Source organism: Camelina sativa, chromosome 3 (genome assembly GCF_000633955.1).
Source record: "Camelina sativa cultivar DH55 chromosome 3, Cs, whole genome shotgun sequence".
NCBI classification, from domain to species: domain Eukaryota; kingdom Viridiplantae; phylum Streptophyta; class Magnoliopsida; order Brassicales; family Brassicaceae; genus Camelina; species Camelina sativa.
The window spans coordinates 11,226,921-11,242,694 of record NC_025687.1 but is presented as its reverse complement, the minus strand read 5'-3'; the positions used below and the strand labels follow the sequence as shown (position 1 = coordinate 11,242,694).

Sequence of the window (15,774 nt, the reverse complement as noted above, 5' to 3'; positions counted from 1 at the left end):
CCAATAACATAGATCCAGTAGGTCCAAGAGATAGTAACAGGCCTCTTGGACAGGTTGTTCTAGTTTAATATGAATAAGGTCATTGTCCTACGGCATTGTGGCTACAACGGCTCTTTAGTGTAGAGACAAAGGAACATTAGGGTATCAGAAAGAGTACTTAAAGACAGAGGGGGGTAAGGGAGTAGGTATCGAATATCAGAACACTTTTGTAAGGGGAGGGGAGAGACTCCGAACATTTCTCTCATTTGTCTCACTTTGTCTTGTAATAAACGAGCATTTGTCTTATTCTCTGTTCTTATTCTACATTCTACATCTTAAACGTATCAGATCACTTGGATCTGCTTCTTGGTTTTAATGCTTTCCTTCCAGCTGGATTTCAGATAACCATCCCACCCATGGCTAACAACGAGTTCGGCCAGTTTCCAAATGTGGCTGGAAGAAGTGTATCACCGGAGGCAACTATGGATGATGTAACTTCATACCTCACTGCTGTGAAGGAAGCATTATATGACGAACCTGCAAAATATGCCGAAATTATTAAGCTCTTGAATGATCTTAGAGCTCGTAGGTATGAATGAATTGTTTTCTCCATGTTATGTTTGGTTTTCTCAGTCTACACACAACAAACCAGATTCTGATGTTACGAAGTCTCTTTGTAGAGTCGATACCGCTAGTGTCATTGCAAGGGTGGAGGAACTCCTGAAAGATCACCAGAATCTGCTGCTTGGTTTCCGTGTCTTTCTTTCAGCTAAAACGAATTTTATCAAGAAGCTTAAGGTATAGAGAAATGCTTAAATGGTAAACTAAGCCTAAGAATTCAGGAAAACCATTTTGATGTTTCCTATCTGTTAACTTGTGAATCAAGTAACAAAAGTGTCCATATGTACGCAGGCAAAGTTTCAGGGCGATGGTAGTCATGTAGTTAACTCAGTCCTCCAGATATTGAGAATGTACAGAGAGGGAAACAAGTCCAAAGATGATGCGTATCAGGAGGTAAGGTTCTTTGAGGGACACTTTGTGAGTTGCACTTTCTTAGTTCTTTGGTTTTGATTTGCTTTGTTATCTTTTGCAGGTCTTTGTACTTCTTCAGGGTAATGACGATTTAGTCATGGAGTTTTCAGAGATTTTCAATGGACTCACCTATCCATCAGGGTCAACCTCTACTAGGGTCTAGAGATATCTAAGGGCATTGGAAGACTGTCTCTGCCTTACGAGATCAAAAGAGCAGAGCTGTGTACATTTGGGCTATGTTGACTTTTATTAGTTCATCTTTTCTTAGAAATTGTAGAGGTGAAAAAACTCAAAACACTCAAAAACAGAGTTTAACGTAGAAACAAAAACAGAGAGGAATAAAGATCAAACTCAACCCTATGAATTGGCCAAAAAAAAACAGAGCAAACCAAACAAAACTCAAGTCTATCTAATAACAAATATGTTTTATAATTTAAGTAAATTTGATGTGATTTTATGAAAATGTTTTTGATTACTTTATCTGATCAATGCAAACAAAAGTCGATGATTAAAATATAAAAAGAATATGAAATTCCCCACTATAAATATAGACTCGTGAGTTGTCAAAAAAAAATATATATATATAGACTCGTGACTAAAAAATTCAAATCAGTCTTTGAGGTTTTTGCCTTGCTCCTAGAAATCTTGAATTTCCTATACTCTGCGAAGACGAAGCTTCGTGTTGCTCTACTGGTATCGGTAAACTAAACTTCGTTCCTGTTTCGATTTTATTTGTTCATTCAATTGAAATGTGAATTCACCGGACGATTAGGGTTACGATCAAGTTTTCTGGTTCGTCGCTTTCAAATCCTTCTTTAATTACAACGTCTTCATCGTTACATTGAGGCCTCGAAACTGGTTTTGATTAGGGTCTTGACTCAGAAGAATGATATTGCATTATAATTTTAGTCGTTTTGGATTACAGTTCTTGAGGAATGAGATTGATATTTTACTGCACTTGGCTCTGTTTCTTGAAATATTTTAAAGAAATAGCTTTGAGATAGTAGATGGATTCAATGTCAATGATATGATCGCTTTGTTTCGATGATAAAAAAATGTAGTTTAGGCCAATTTGACACCATGGCTGGAAGAAGCGTAACACCCAAGCCAACTAATGTTGATGCGATTTCATACGTAAGGTCTGTGAGGGAAGCATTCCATGATGAACCTGCAAAATATCGAGAGTTTATCATGCTCATGAAGGATTATAATCGTGGGTATGCATTCTTTTCTCCATGTTTTTTTTTTTCTCAATCTACACAACAACAACACACACACACACACATGTGAACTACTTCTGATGTTGCTTGTCTCTTTTGTAGAGTTGGTCTCAATAGTGTCATTGCAAAGGTGGAGGAACTCCTTAAAGATCACCGGAATCTGCTTCTTGGTTTCAGTATCTTCCTTCCAGATGGGGCTACGATAACCATCCCTCCCGAGGCTGACAAAGCAAGAAGCACACCATCGACGCCAATTAAGGAAGATTTGGATTCATACCTTACTGCTGTGAAGGAAGCATTTCATGATGACCCTAGAAAATATGACGTGTTTTCCAAGGTCCTCTGTTATATTATACAACATGGGTATGATTTCTTTGTATCCCTGTTCAATTTTTGTTTGTCCTTAATCTCAAGTTTCACACAATGTGAATTGATAATTCTGATGTTATTGTTCTCTTTATAGACTACTCAGTATTTCTGGTGGTGGCATTGAAAGCTTGGAGCACCTCCTGAAAGATCACCAGAATCTGCTTCTTCGTTTAAATAACTTCATTCCAGCTGAGACTCAGAGAATCCTCCATCAGCGGGCTGAATCTGATGATAACAAAAGAAAACGTATAGCGGGTTTTATTGGCAAGCTTAAGGTATAGAATGCTAAAATAGTATAAAACTAATCCTAAGCTAGTAAGCAATTACCATTTTGATGCTTTATCTCTGCTAACAAATCCGTCAATGTGCAGGCTAGGTTTCAGGGGGATGGTCGTAGTGTATATGAGTCATTTACCGAGATACTGAAAATGTACCAAGAAGGAAACAAGTCCGGAAATGAGTTTTACAAGGAGGTAGGGTTTCTTGGGTGGGACACTTCGTGAGTTGCACTTTCTTAGTTCTATTTGGTTTGATTTGTTTTGTTATCTTTGCAGTTCTTTGAACTTGTTCAGGGTCATGAAGATTTAGCCATGGACTTTTCAGAGATTTTCAAGAGTTTCAAGAGATCCACTGATCCATCAGGGTCAAACTCTGCTAGAGACAGCTGAGCACTTTAGAAAGACCTCTCTGCTTTAGTTTAAGATGCTTGAATATAATGTTTGGGGTATAAGAGAAAAAAAATTTTAGTTCTTTCTAACGACAAGTGACTGTATAGTTTCATTTGTAGACTTTTTTGAGTTTAGTTCGATCCTATAGAGAATATGACATCATGATATGCACATATGCTTCTATATTTGAGGAGTGGAATGATTGTATTTGTTTCATATATTATAGAGGTTTGAGTTCAGGTCGATTCTTCTGGCATGTAACATGTGCTTTTTTCCATTAAATATGATTTTGGGGTCATCTTTTGTTAGAAACCGAAAGGGTAAACAGTCACAAGTCAAAACAGAGTTCAACTTAGCAACAAAAACAGAGAGGAATATATCCTAAACTCAAACTTTAACATATATAATTTTATGAAAACAAAAATTTAATTAATTTATCTGATGATATTAATTAATATATGATTCAATGCAAAGTTGCAAACAAAAGCCGATAATAAAAAGAATATGACATTCCCTACTATAAATATACACTCGTGAATAAAAATTCAAATCAGTCTCTGAGGTTTTTGCTTTGCTTCTAGAAATCTTGAACTCCCTTTACTCTGCGAAGACGAAGCTTCTTGTTGCTCTGCTGATATCGGTAAACTATACTTCGTACCTCTTCCGATTTATCCTTGTTTCGCTCAACTGAATTGTGAATTCACCCGACGATTAGGCTACGATCGATTTTTTTTGATTCGTTGCTTTCAAATCCTTCCTCGATCTAATGAAGCGTTTCTTGAATTATAACTTCTTCATCGTAGAGTTATTACATTGAGGCCTCGAATCTGGTTTTGATTAGGGTTTTGACTCAGAATAATGCTATTGCATTTTATGTAGTCGTTTTGGATTTTACAGTTCTTGAGGAACAATATTGATCTTTTACTGCACTTGGCTCTCTTTCTTGAAAGATTTTAGATAGTCGATTGATTCAATGATCTGATCTCTTTCTTTGGATGATAAAAACAATGTAGTTTAGGCCAATCTTACACCATGGTTAAAAGAAGCGTAACACCCAAGTCAACTGCTGCTGATGCGCTTTCATACGTAAAGTCTGTGAAGGAAGCATTACACGATGAACCTGCAAAATATCAAGAGTTTCGCAAGCTCATGAAGGATTATGATCGTGGGTATGAATTGACTTTTCTCCATGTTATATATTTGATTTTTCTCAATCTACACAACAACACACGCACACACAAACATGCATGTGAACTGATTCTGATGTTACTTGTCTCTCTTTTTGTAGACTTGATGCCGCTAGTGTCATTCCAAGGGTGGAGCAACTCTTTAAAGATCATCCGAATCTGCTTCGTGGTTTCAGTGTCTTCCTCCCAACTGGGGCTACGATAATCATCCCTCCAACTAAAGAAGATGTGGATATCATACCTTACTGCTGTGAAGGAAGCATTTCATGATAACCCTCTCAAATATTACGTGTTTTTCGAGCACTTTCGTTCTCTTAGACGTGATAGGTATGAATTATTTGTATCCCTCTTCCGTTTTTGTTTGCCCTTAATCTCAAGTCTTAATATATACACAAGTAGCACACATTGTGAACTGATTCTGATGTTATTATTCTCTTTGTAGACTAACTGATATTGCTAATGTCGTTGGATACTTGGAGGAACTACTGCAAGATCACCAGAAACTGATTCTTCGTTTAAATGCCTTCCTTCCAGCTGAGACTCAGAGATTCCTCCATCAGCGGGCTGTATCTGAAGATAACAGAAGAAAACATGCAGTGAGTTTTCATGGCATGATTAAGGTATAGAATGCTAAAAAATAGTATAACCATTTTGATGTTTCATCATATGCTAACAAATCCGTCAATGTGCAGGCAAGGTTTCAGGGGGATGATCTCCATGTATATGAGTCAATTCTCGAGATACTGAAAATGTTCAAAGAAGGAAACAAGTCCGTAGATGATTTGTATGAGGAGGTAGGGGTTTCTTGGGTGGGACACTTTGTGAGTTGCACTTTATTAGTTCTCTTTGGTTTGATTTGTTTTCTTTTTTTTTATCTTTGCAGGTCATTGCACTTGTTCAGGGTCATCAAGATTTAGTAATGGAGTTTTCGGAGATTTTCAAGACCCATCCATCAGGGTGATCAAATTCCACTAGAGATAGATGAGCACATTAGGAGACTGTCTCTGCTTTAGTTTAGGATGCTTGAATATAATGTTTGGGGTACAAGAGACGAAAGTATCATGTTCTTTCTAACGACAAGTTAGTATATAGCTTCATTTGTATACTTTGATTTTAGTTCGATCCTTACGCTGTAGAGAACATCACATCATAATATGCACATATGCTTTGTATATTTGAGGTGTGCGATGATTGTATTGTTCCATATACACTATAGAGGTTTGAATTCAGGTCGATGATCTGACATTTACATGTAACATGTATGTTCTTTTTGTTAAATATTTTTAAAAAGGATTGTCAAAACAATAGGAAAGCTTTTGACAATCCTATTTAACTATATGGGTTTTTAAAAATTTGATTATTTTTGTTTCAGTACTATAAATACACTCGCTGACTCGCCAACAGAAGAATTCGAGAAAGTGTCGCAGTGCGTTTGTTTCTTCAAATCTTAAAAGTCGTTTATACTCTGCGCTAAGAGACAGCTTCTTGCTCGTTCGGTAACCATACGACCACCATCTTTTTCTTCTTCCTTTAAAATTATTTTTCGTTCATCTGACGATTAGGTTAGATATCGAGTTTTAAATCTGGTTCGTTGCTCTCGATTTCTCAATTGATTACTTTCTAGTGTCTCAAGTCGTTAATTTTTTTTTTCCACTCTAGGTTCTGTTTCTTAAAACTTTAGGACTGTAAAGAAAAAAAGGTGTGGTTATAGCTTTGAGATTACCACTTGATGTATCAATGATTGATGATCTGACTTGTTTTTAATGGGTTTGTAGGCCAAATCCACACCATGTTTGGAAGAAGCGTATCACCGGAGCCAACTATGTATGATGTGGTTACATACATCAATTCTGTGAAAGATGCATTCCATGATGAACCTGCAAAGTATGACGGGTTTTTAAAGCTCTTCATTGATGTTCGCGTCCTTAGGTATATAAGTTCTTTTCTCTCTTGTTATATGTTTGGCTTTCTTATCATTTCATAAGTATCAATCTACAGAACAAAACACACTGTGTGAATTGATTCTGATGTTGCTAAGTCTCTTTGTAGGGTTTATGTCCCTAATGACATTGCTAGAATGAAGGAACTCATCAAAGATCATCAGAATCTGCTTCTTCGTTTAAATGTCTTCCTTCCAGCTGAGGCTCAGATAACAATCCCTCCGGAGGCTGAGGCTCAGATAACCATCCCTTCGGAGGCTGATCACAAAGCAGGAAGCGTGCCACAGAAGCCAATTAAGGAAGATTTGGTTTCATACCTTACTGCTGTGAAGGAAGCATTTCATGATGACCCTCCAACATATGACGTGTTTTACAAGCTCATTTATAATATTAGACATCATAGGTATGAATTATTGTCTCCCTCTGTTAATTTTTGTTTTACCATGATCTGAAGTCTCAGTATATACAACAACAACCACACATTGTCAATTGATTATGTTTGTTTATTATTCTCTTTGTAGAGTACTTGATATTGCTAGTGCCATTGGAAGGGTGGACGAACTCCTGCAAGATCACCAGGATCTGCTGCTTCGTTTAAATGACTTCCTTTCAGCTGAGGCTCAGAGAATCCTTCATCTCAAGATTGAGAAAGGGGCTGCATCTGATGATAACAAAAGGAAACGTGTAGCGAGTTTTCTTAGCAAGCTTAAGGTATAGAATGCTAAAATAGTATATAACCAATCCTAAACAAGTACCATTTTGATGTTTCATCTATGCTAACAAATCCGTCAACATGCAGGCAAGGTTTCAGTGGGATGATCGCCATGTATATGAGTCATTTCTCGAGATACTGAACATGTACCAAGAAGGAAACAAGTCCATAGTTAAGATGTACCAGGAGGTAGGGTTCTTGGTGGACGACTTTGTGTTGCACTTTTCAGGTTCTTTTGTTCTTTTTTTTTTTCTTTTTTTTTGGTTTGATTTGCTTTTTTATCTTTTGCAGATCGTTTCACTTGTTCAGGATCATGAAGATCTAGTCATGGAGTTTGCAGACATTTTAAGTTGACCTAGTGATCCTTGTGTATTAGACACAGAAGGAATAGTTTCTAACAAGAGACTGTTATAGTTTTCTTTTGTTTTGAGTTTAGTTTGATTCTTACTCTATAGGGAACATGACATCATGATATGCACATTTGCTTCTATATTGAGGTGTGCAATGATAGAGGTTTGAGTTCAGGTCGATTCTTCTGGCATGCATATGTTACTAAATAACTGACATGTGTGTAGTAGCAGTTGAGAAACGTTTCTAAAATTTATAATTAAAATATTATTATGTTTTTTTTTTCAGAAACGTTAATAGCTTTTAGCGATGGACTTGGTCTTAGAACCTCCACTCATTGGTCATTTGGGTGTCTTTAAATATAAAACTAAGAAAAATATATAGTGGATGAGGAGATATGTGTCTTTTTGGAGACTCTCTAAAAATGGAGTGTTTTTAATATTAATTAATATTTAAGACATGCATAAGGGTTTAGGAACGAGGATGGTCTTAGATATCTTTGCCTTCTTCCCCAAAATTACAATTGTATTTTCATATGGTTTTTTAACCACAAAGATACCACTTGGTGGAATCAAAAGCGAGAACATATTGCTCACTTCCAGAACTGGCTTTACTTTGCTGATTTTGCATCCTTTGAAGTTTAATTAAGCCCATATACATCCTTTATGATGATCCATCAGACTTCTTCTTCTGGTTGTAGGACTTCTGGAGAAACCTTGGAGCTAACTTCCTGCAGGTGAAACCCGATGCAACCACGCCTGTATTGAGGGATCACCTCTTCTTTGAATGTCCCTATAGCTGGTCGATCTGGTCAGAAATAGCGAGACGTTGTACTTTTCCCTACTTCGAACAACTGGTATATGATTCTTACTAACCTCACTCAGTGCAGAGTGAATCGGGTAGCTAGGAAACTTCTCTTAATAGCTTGGCAAGCGGTGATTTACACGATATGGACCGAGAGGAATCATCGCCTCCATTGAAACGCTTTCAAATTTTCTTATTTTCTCCTGCGGCAAATCGATTCGACAGTCCGGAACAGAGCTTCAAGCTTCCGTGAAACTAATCCTCAACTATCTTTATCTCTTCTCCATCATTGGTTCTCTGGAGCACCATAGAAGACGGTACTCAAATGACCTACCTTTAGATGCGATCTGAATCCTTTCGTTTTCCACTGTTGGATGTACTCGAGAGCAATTATTGAAGGTGGTTAGGCGGTTAAATTCTCAACCGAAATCCTGGTTCGATCTTAACGATTGGTTCAGTTCTAACTTTGGTTCAAGTTCTGTTTCCCTAAAAATATCGGTATCTTCGGTCTTGTAAACTTTTTGTTTCATTTACGTTTTATTACTTGAAAGTCTTTTAACAAAAAAAAAAAAAAAAACTTCCTGCAGGTGGTGATGAAATCACAAGGATGAAGAAGACTTGATGCAGAGATTCAAAGATTTTGCATAAATTTCTATTAAACATTTGTGAGATTTTATTATTATCTTAAAAACTCATTTTTTATATAATTTTTTTTATGCTTAAAGACACCCACATTTAGAGAATCACCAATGGAGGAGAAAAAAATAAAACAAAACTAATGAGGATGCTTAGATTTAATTTAATATTACATTATGTTTAAGACACCATTAAAAAGTTTACCAATGTGGATGGTCTTAGGAATGAGGATAGTCTTAGATAATTTTGCCCTCTTTCCCAAGATTACAATTGGATTTTCATATGTTTTTTTTTAACCACAAAGGTACCACTTGGTGGAATTAAAAGTTTTTTTTTTACTAATTTCTAAATTATTGATTTCTAATTATGTAAATAAATCTCTTTGATTTTTTTAATTATTTTCATCTTCTGCTTTCTAATTTAGTAAATAAATATCTTTTATCTTTTGCTTTCTAATTCTGTAAATAAATCTCTTTTATCCTTTAATTATTTTGTATCTTTTGCTTTCTATTTACTAATTTTGTTAAAAAAAAATACATAACCTAGACAGCTCAAAATCACATCAATGTTTCAATAGAAGGAAAGGGAGAGAACAAAGGCTTAAGAGAAGTTTAAGTGTTTAACACTTGAGCACGCTGCTACACAGTGAAAGCTAAATCAACGAAACTACTTTCAGAAAAATAACAAGGTTACACAGGAGATTATAGGTTCACGCTTGAATCAACCCTTAAATTAATGGCACGGTCCGAGCTCGAGTAACTCAAACCTATATGTAAATGGCCAAAAAATACAGAGCCAACCAAACAAAATAAATCAAGTAAATATAAGACTTTAGGAAAAATTATTTTGAACGAAAATATTTGTTAAGGTATGGTGTAGACGGTGGTCCCGCCGAGAATATAATTATTTGGACTTTTTCAACTTTGGACTAAAAAAAGAAAATATAACATTTTCTCACTGGCATATATATATATATATATACTACTAGAATATAGAATTAACTACTGTAGAAAAGCTTTTGAAATCTCTCGTGAATAAAGAAAAAAAAAAACATAAATCAGTCTCTTAGGGTTTTTGCTTCTAGAAGAAACCATCGAAGTTCTGCGGGCCAAGAACCGTCGTGCTCCGCTGCCATATTCGGTAAACGCCTCTTTCGTTTTATCCTTGTTTCGTTCAATTGCAATTTGAATTCACCTGCTTCAAATTAGGGTTACGATCGAGTTTATTTTCCATATTTTACTGCACTTTTGCTCTGTTTCTTGAATGACTCTGAAAATTCTCAAAGAAAAAAAACGGTTTCGTACTCGATTCAATGATCTGATCTGTTTTTATGAACCTTAGATTCTTATATAGGGTTAAGCCGATTTTGTGAATTTGTTTTCTTCTGATGTTTTTCTCTTTTTTTGTGAAGTCGTCGATAACACGCAAGAATGACTGAACTCATTAAAGGGAACCCTAAGCAACCTCGTGATTCGAGAGTCTTGTTGCCCAAGTCTGAAATTACCATCCCTCCCAAGGCTGAGTCTGATGATGCCAAAACGAAACGTGATGATGCAGAGATTCATGGGAACAACCTTAATGTAATATGACGAATAAACCTCGTATGGAAATATAATTTTTGATTTATATATTTAACAAATTCATCGTATCTGCAGACAAAAATTCTCATCCTCGCGATGAGGGAAAAGATTTATGAAGGAAACAAGTCAGTAAAGAAGGTGCTGCACCCAAGGCTGCTGATGGATTCATCCCTTCCTGAGGCTAACATGGTTGGGAAGAGTGTACCACAACTAGAGGAAACTATGGATAATGCACTTTCATACATCTATTCTGTGAAGGAAGCGTTTCATGATGAACCTGCAAGATATGCTGAGTTTCTCAAGATCTTGGATGCTTCTAGAGCTCGAAGGTATGAGTTATTGATTTTCTCTTAAGATTCATGTCTCAGTCTACATAACTAACCGACTATGTGAATTGGTTCTGATGTTACTAAGTCTGTTTTGTAGAGATGATGATGATAGTGTCATTGCAAGGATGAAGGAACTCATGAAAGATCATCCGGAACTGCTTCTTGGTTTAAGTGCCTACCTGCCTGCGGCTAAACCAACAACTCCTCATAAGGATAACAGAACCACCCCTCCTGAGGCTAGTAGAACCACCCCTCTGAAGATTAAGATAGCAATTCCACGAATGGCTAGCAGAACCATCACTTCTGAGTCTGAGAAACCTACAAACTCTGATGAACTGAATTTTATGGACAAGCTTAAGGTATTTAGACTGCTGGTTATCTTGTTGATATTTCCTCCTTTGCTTAACTTGTGATTTTTAAATAACAATTTTTTCATGGATCTGCAGACAAGGTTTCAGAGAATTGATACTCATGTAGTTGAGTCGTTTCCATTTATAATGAAAATGTATGAGGAAGGAAAGAAATCAGTAAAGGAGGTGCACGAAGAGGTATAGGTTCTGTTCTTTGGTGGGCTATTTTGTGTTGGTTTCTTCTTTGTTCTTAGTTTGATTTGGTTATATAATATATCTTGCAGGTCTATGATCTTCTCTATTACCATGAAGATGTGATTGAGGACTTCTCCAGAATCTTTCCTAAACACGGATACTTTCAAAATCAAAAGCTTCAGTAGATAGTTTGAGACTAAAGTTTCATGATTTAATGTTCCTTCTAGGATGTGTGGAGAAGAATATGTTAATAACGATAACCATTCTTTGAAATTAAATGTTATGTATAAACGAGAATGAGAATGTACAGTTTCTTTCTGTAGAGGTTTGGGATTAGTTTTGATTCTTACTCTAATGAACATCATGAAGTGTATATATATCATATATGCTTCTATTATCAAATCTTTTCTTTTGTTTTGTCTTATTACTAATTGGAATTACATTTTCTCTTAACTGTTCTCCCATATTTTGTCATTTAACCAATAATAACCAAAAGTAAAACTAAAATGGGGCCAGTGGACTCACCTTGATTACTCTAATGCACCAAAATACATGGTTAAAACATTTTTAATTACTATTCTTTTCTTTCAAAATGTTTTAATAAATTTACACGTTGTTATATCATCAAACCAGTCTCAGTGCGTTTGTTTTTTGAAATCTTGAAGTCGTTTTACACTGCGCTAAGAGGAAGCTTCTTGCTCGTTCGGTAACTATACGAACATCTTCTTCTTCTTTGTTTCATGTGAAATCGTCTGACGATTAGGTTAAAAGATCGAGTCTTCTGCTTTTGTTGCTCTCAAATCCTCTCTGTCCATCTCTCGTTTGATTCTTTTCTAGTTTCTTGATAAGTTTTATGATTGTGTTCATGTGTTCTAAAGATACTGATCAATGAAATTTAAATGAATCCTTCAGTACGCCATGATCTTGTTTCATCTAGAGAAGAAGAAGCATATGACTTAGTTCAGTTATTACCATTGAGAGTGGTATCAGATTCAATGTTTGGTTTGTTTTGGTTTTTGATATTAGTTTTAGAATGTAATCTTGATTTGTCATGTTCTCGTTCAATGCAAGTGTGGTTTCTAAGTCTATGTCAATTCAAAAGTTATTTTAAGATACTAGATGGAAACGAATGATAATGATCTGCTCTGTTTTTAATGAACAGAGATCTCCATTAGTTGGAAGAAGAGTATCACCCAAGCTAACGATGGATGGTGATCGTTTAAATGTCGCTCCTGCGAAGGAAGCATCTCATGATGAGATTCAGTCTCGTTATACCGAAAGAGAACGAACAACTATGCGTGAAACGGTTTCATACATTGCTGATGTGAAGGAAGCATTTCTTGATGAACCTGAAAAGTTCGACGAGTTTTTCAAGCTCATGAAAGATGTATCTGATCACAAGAAAGATGTATCTGTTTGACCAAAAAATAAAAAGAAAGATGTATCTGATCACAAGTACGATTTTTTTTGTCCCTGTGACGTTTGGTTTGGTTATTAGTTTGAACTGAGAATATACAGAAACAGTGTGATTTGTTTTCTGGTGCTATATTGCTATGATTCTCTTTTGTAGAATCGATGAGGCTTTAGGCAGTGCAAGGATGGCTGAAATCATGAAAGAGCATACGACGCTGCTTTTTGGTTTAAGAGTCTTGTTTCCCAAGTCTAAGCAAAACGCTGAGTGTGATGATACCAAGAACAAAAGTGCTGATGCAGAGTATTCTATGAATAAAGATAAGGTATAGAATTTGCTAAAACGCTGAATAATCCTATGGAATATGTTGACATTTCCTCTTTTATTAGCTTGTGGTTAATAAACAACAAATTCATAAATCTGCAGAAAACTTATCACGAATTTCGCGAGGCAATGGAAAGGATTGAAAATGGAAAGAAGCTGGTAAAGAAGGAGCAAAAGGTGGCTGACAGAACCATCCGGTCTGAGACTAGTAGTAGTAGAACCATCCCTCCCAAGGCTAAGGTAACCATCCCTCCCAAGGCTAACAGAATCATCCCTCCTAACTCTAACAATACCATCCCCTCCGAGGCTAGCAAAACCATACCTCTTAAGCTTAAGAAAAGCATCCCTCCTAAGGCTAGCAGAACCATTCCTCCCAAGGCTGACAATACCATCCCCTCCGAGGCTAACAGAACCATCTCTCCTAAGGCTAGCAGAACCACCACTCCCAAGGTGAATAAAACTATCCCTCTAGGGACTAAGAGAAACAGAACCATCGCATCCGAGGTGAAGAAAACCATCCCTCCCAAGGCTAAGAGAACGGCCCTTCCTGCGGATCAGTTACCCTTTTTCATTCCCAAGGCTAAAAGAACCATCCCTCCCGAGGATGATGAGAATGGTGGTGGTGCTGAGTCTAGTAACAACAAAAAACAACGTGCTGCCAATTTTATGGAGAAGCTTGAGGTATAGAACAGCTAAAATGGTACACTAGTCCTAAGGAAATATACCATTCTGATGTTTCCTCTTGTGATCTAAAATAACAAATTCGTCGTTGTGCAGGCAAGGTTTCAGGGAGATGGTAGTCATGTAATTAACTCATTTCTCGAGATATCAAAAACGTACAGTGAGGGAAACAACTCTAAAGATGAGGTGTACCAGGAGGTAGGGTTCTTGGTATGGCACCTTTGGTTGCACTTCATTCATATAGTTGTTGGTTTGATTTGCTTTTATATATTTGCAGGTTACTGCACTTCTTCACGATTATGAGGATTTAGTCATGGAGTTTCGCGACTATTTTGATGGAAGACCGTCTCTGCCTTAGTTTAGTATGTTTGAATATAACGTTTGGATATTAGAAAGAGTAGTAGAGCTAGGAAGAGAGTGCTGGAATATTCGTTTGAAGACATTTGATTTTAGTTTGATTCTAGAGAACAGAACATCATGACATGCACATATGCTTTCTATGTTGATCTATCTTTGTTACCTAGCTAGAAGGCTAGAAGACATGAGATTTGGTTCTTTCCTTTATTTATTCATTTATTTTTGGGGGAGACTCAATGATAAAAAAAAAAGGGTTTGTTTGCATATTAGTACATTTTGGAAACTTAATTGGCAAACTAATACATTTACTATTTAAAATTGGAAAAATAGATGTTGTGTAATAGAAAATGTGTGAGATAGGGGAAATTGTGGGACATAGGCTTAGATGAGAAAATTACCAAAAGGGGTATGTGTGCGGGTGAGAAATAAAGTTTTTTTTTCTTTCAATCATAATTATTCAAACAATTGTTAATGTAATCTTTATTAAAAAAAATTTAGATACAAAAAAATCTATATTCTATTCTTTACATTTTGATAAGAATTTTATTTAATAATTTTTATATATATTATATACATCTTTTGTATCTGTACACTTTATTTAGTGTACAAATGTCTATACACTTTATTAAGTTTACAGACACACAATATTAAGTGTACATATGTAATTTGAACAAAACCAATTGCGATATAAATATCTGAAACCCTAAGAATTAAACAATTATATATGTACACTTAATAATATGTACGGACATCTGTACACTTAATAATGTGTACAAACATTTGTATACTTAATAATGTGTACAAACATTTGTATACTTAATAATGTGTACAGATACAAAATTTGTAAAAAAAAATTTAACATTTTCAAATAAAAATTATCAAACAAAAAACATATCAAATTATAAAGAAAAAAAACAAAGATTTTTATACATTTTTAAAATTTTCAAAAACCAATTTTAATTACCCAGCATTTTGTTTTTAAGATTGTAGGGAGCATATATTCAATAAAATAAAAAATTAGAAACTAAATGGCATTGTTGTAAATATGAAATGATTATGAGGGTTGAAAAGTCATGTGAATAGTAGAAAACAGTAAAAATGTGGAATTTACTAATTGTAAATAGTGATTGTACTATTTTTACAATTATGTTTTGAAAACTGTCTATTTTTCGAAATAACTCAAAAAAAAATTGAAATTGACCGACCAAACCGGGAATTAGCAGCAGATCCAGTTTTGGATCATATAACTTTATATGCTAATGTACACAAGTGTGTGAATTGTGATGATCTATTTTTATCCTATTACAAATACATAATGATTAAAAAAATAAGGACCTTATTTGTAAAAAATAATTTGGTTGTCAACATGTATATATAAAAAAGATTGGTGAACAAGAAAGAAGAGATCAGTCAGAAATTTCAAACCCTATACCTCGCAGTCGAATTCTCAAAAACCATGACTGGAGGAGGAGAAGATATAGGCAACCTAACTATAGGTGACACTAGTTCTTTTGAGGATAAACCTATTATGATGGCTTATGGCTTTTCTAATTGACAAAAAAAGTTGGATTGTAGTGAAATAAAAATCTCAGTTATATTTTGCTAATGAAAACGTTACCTGTTTTTTAATGAAGGTCTAGCCAAACTTCAAA

The 15,774-nt window shown here is 35.4% G+C and overlaps 3 protein-coding genes across 3 annotated transcripts; all 3 read left to right on the top strand.

Moving 5' to 3' along the window:
* On the top strand, positions 2,092-3,268 carry LOC104778851 (paired amphipathic helix protein Sin3-like 5). The gene is made up of 5 exons (XM_010503273.1): positions 2,092-2,228; positions 2,334-2,594; positions 2,695-2,875; positions 2,972-3,073; positions 3,155-3,268. Exons 1-5 carry the CDS (start codon positions 2,092-2,094, stop codon positions 3,266-3,268), a joined length of 795 nt encoding a protein of 264 aa, XP_010501575.1.
* On the top strand, positions 6,245-7,461 carry LOC104778849 (paired amphipathic helix protein Sin3-like 4). Its single transcript, XM_010503271.1, has 5 exons — positions 6,245-6,384; positions 6,505-6,798; positions 6,917-7,106; positions 7,195-7,296; positions 7,399-7,461. The coding sequence occupies exons 1-5, from the start codon at positions 6,245-6,247 to the stop codon at positions 7,459-7,461; spliced, it is 789 nt and encodes a 262-aa protein (XP_010501573.1).
* On the top strand, positions 9,951-11,534 carry LOC104776549 (paired amphipathic helix protein Sin3-like 3). Its single transcript, XM_010500646.2, has 6 exons — positions 9,951-10,035; positions 10,307-10,475; positions 10,551-10,804; positions 10,902-11,163; positions 11,251-11,352; positions 11,439-11,534. The coding sequence occupies exons 2-6, from the start codon at positions 10,326-10,328 to the stop codon at positions 11,532-11,534; spliced, it is 864 nt and encodes a 287-aa protein (XP_010498948.1). The 5' UTR covers positions 9,951-10,035; positions 10,307-10,325.

Coding starts and splice junctions, on each gene's coding strand:
- LOC104778851 (XM_010503273.1), top strand. CDS start 2,092: ATGGCTGGAAGAAGCGTAACACCCAAGCCAACTAATGTTGATGCGATT. Junction 2,229..2,333: donor ATGAAGGATTATAATCGTGG/GTATGCATTCTT, acceptor TCTCTTTTGTAG/AGTTGGTCTCAATAGTGTCA. Junction 2,595..2,694: donor TGTTATATTATACAACATGG/GTATGATTTCTT, acceptor TTCTCTTTATAG/ACTACTCAGTATTTCTGGTG.
- LOC104778849 (XM_010503271.1), top strand. CDS start 6,245: ATGTTTGGAAGAAGCGTATCACCGGAGCCAACTATGTATGATGTGGTT. Junction 6,799..6,916: donor TATAATATTAGACATCATAG/GTATGAATTATT, acceptor TTCTCTTTGTAG/AGTACTTGATATTGCTAGTG. Junction 7,107..7,194: donor GTTTTCTTAGCAAGCTTAAG/GTATAGAATGCT, acceptor GTCAACATGCAG/GCAAGGTTTCAGTGGGATGA.
- LOC104776549 (XM_010500646.2), top strand. CDS start 10,326: ATGACTGAACTCATTAAAGGGAACCCTAAGCAACCTCGTGATTCGAGA. Junction 10,476..10,550: donor TTCATGGGAACAACCTTAAT/GTAATATGACGA, acceptor TCGTATCTGCAG/ACAAAAATTCTCATCCTCGC. Junction 10,805..10,901: donor GATGCTTCTAGAGCTCGAAG/GTATGAGTTATT, acceptor TCTGTTTTGTAG/AGATGATGATGATAGTGTCA.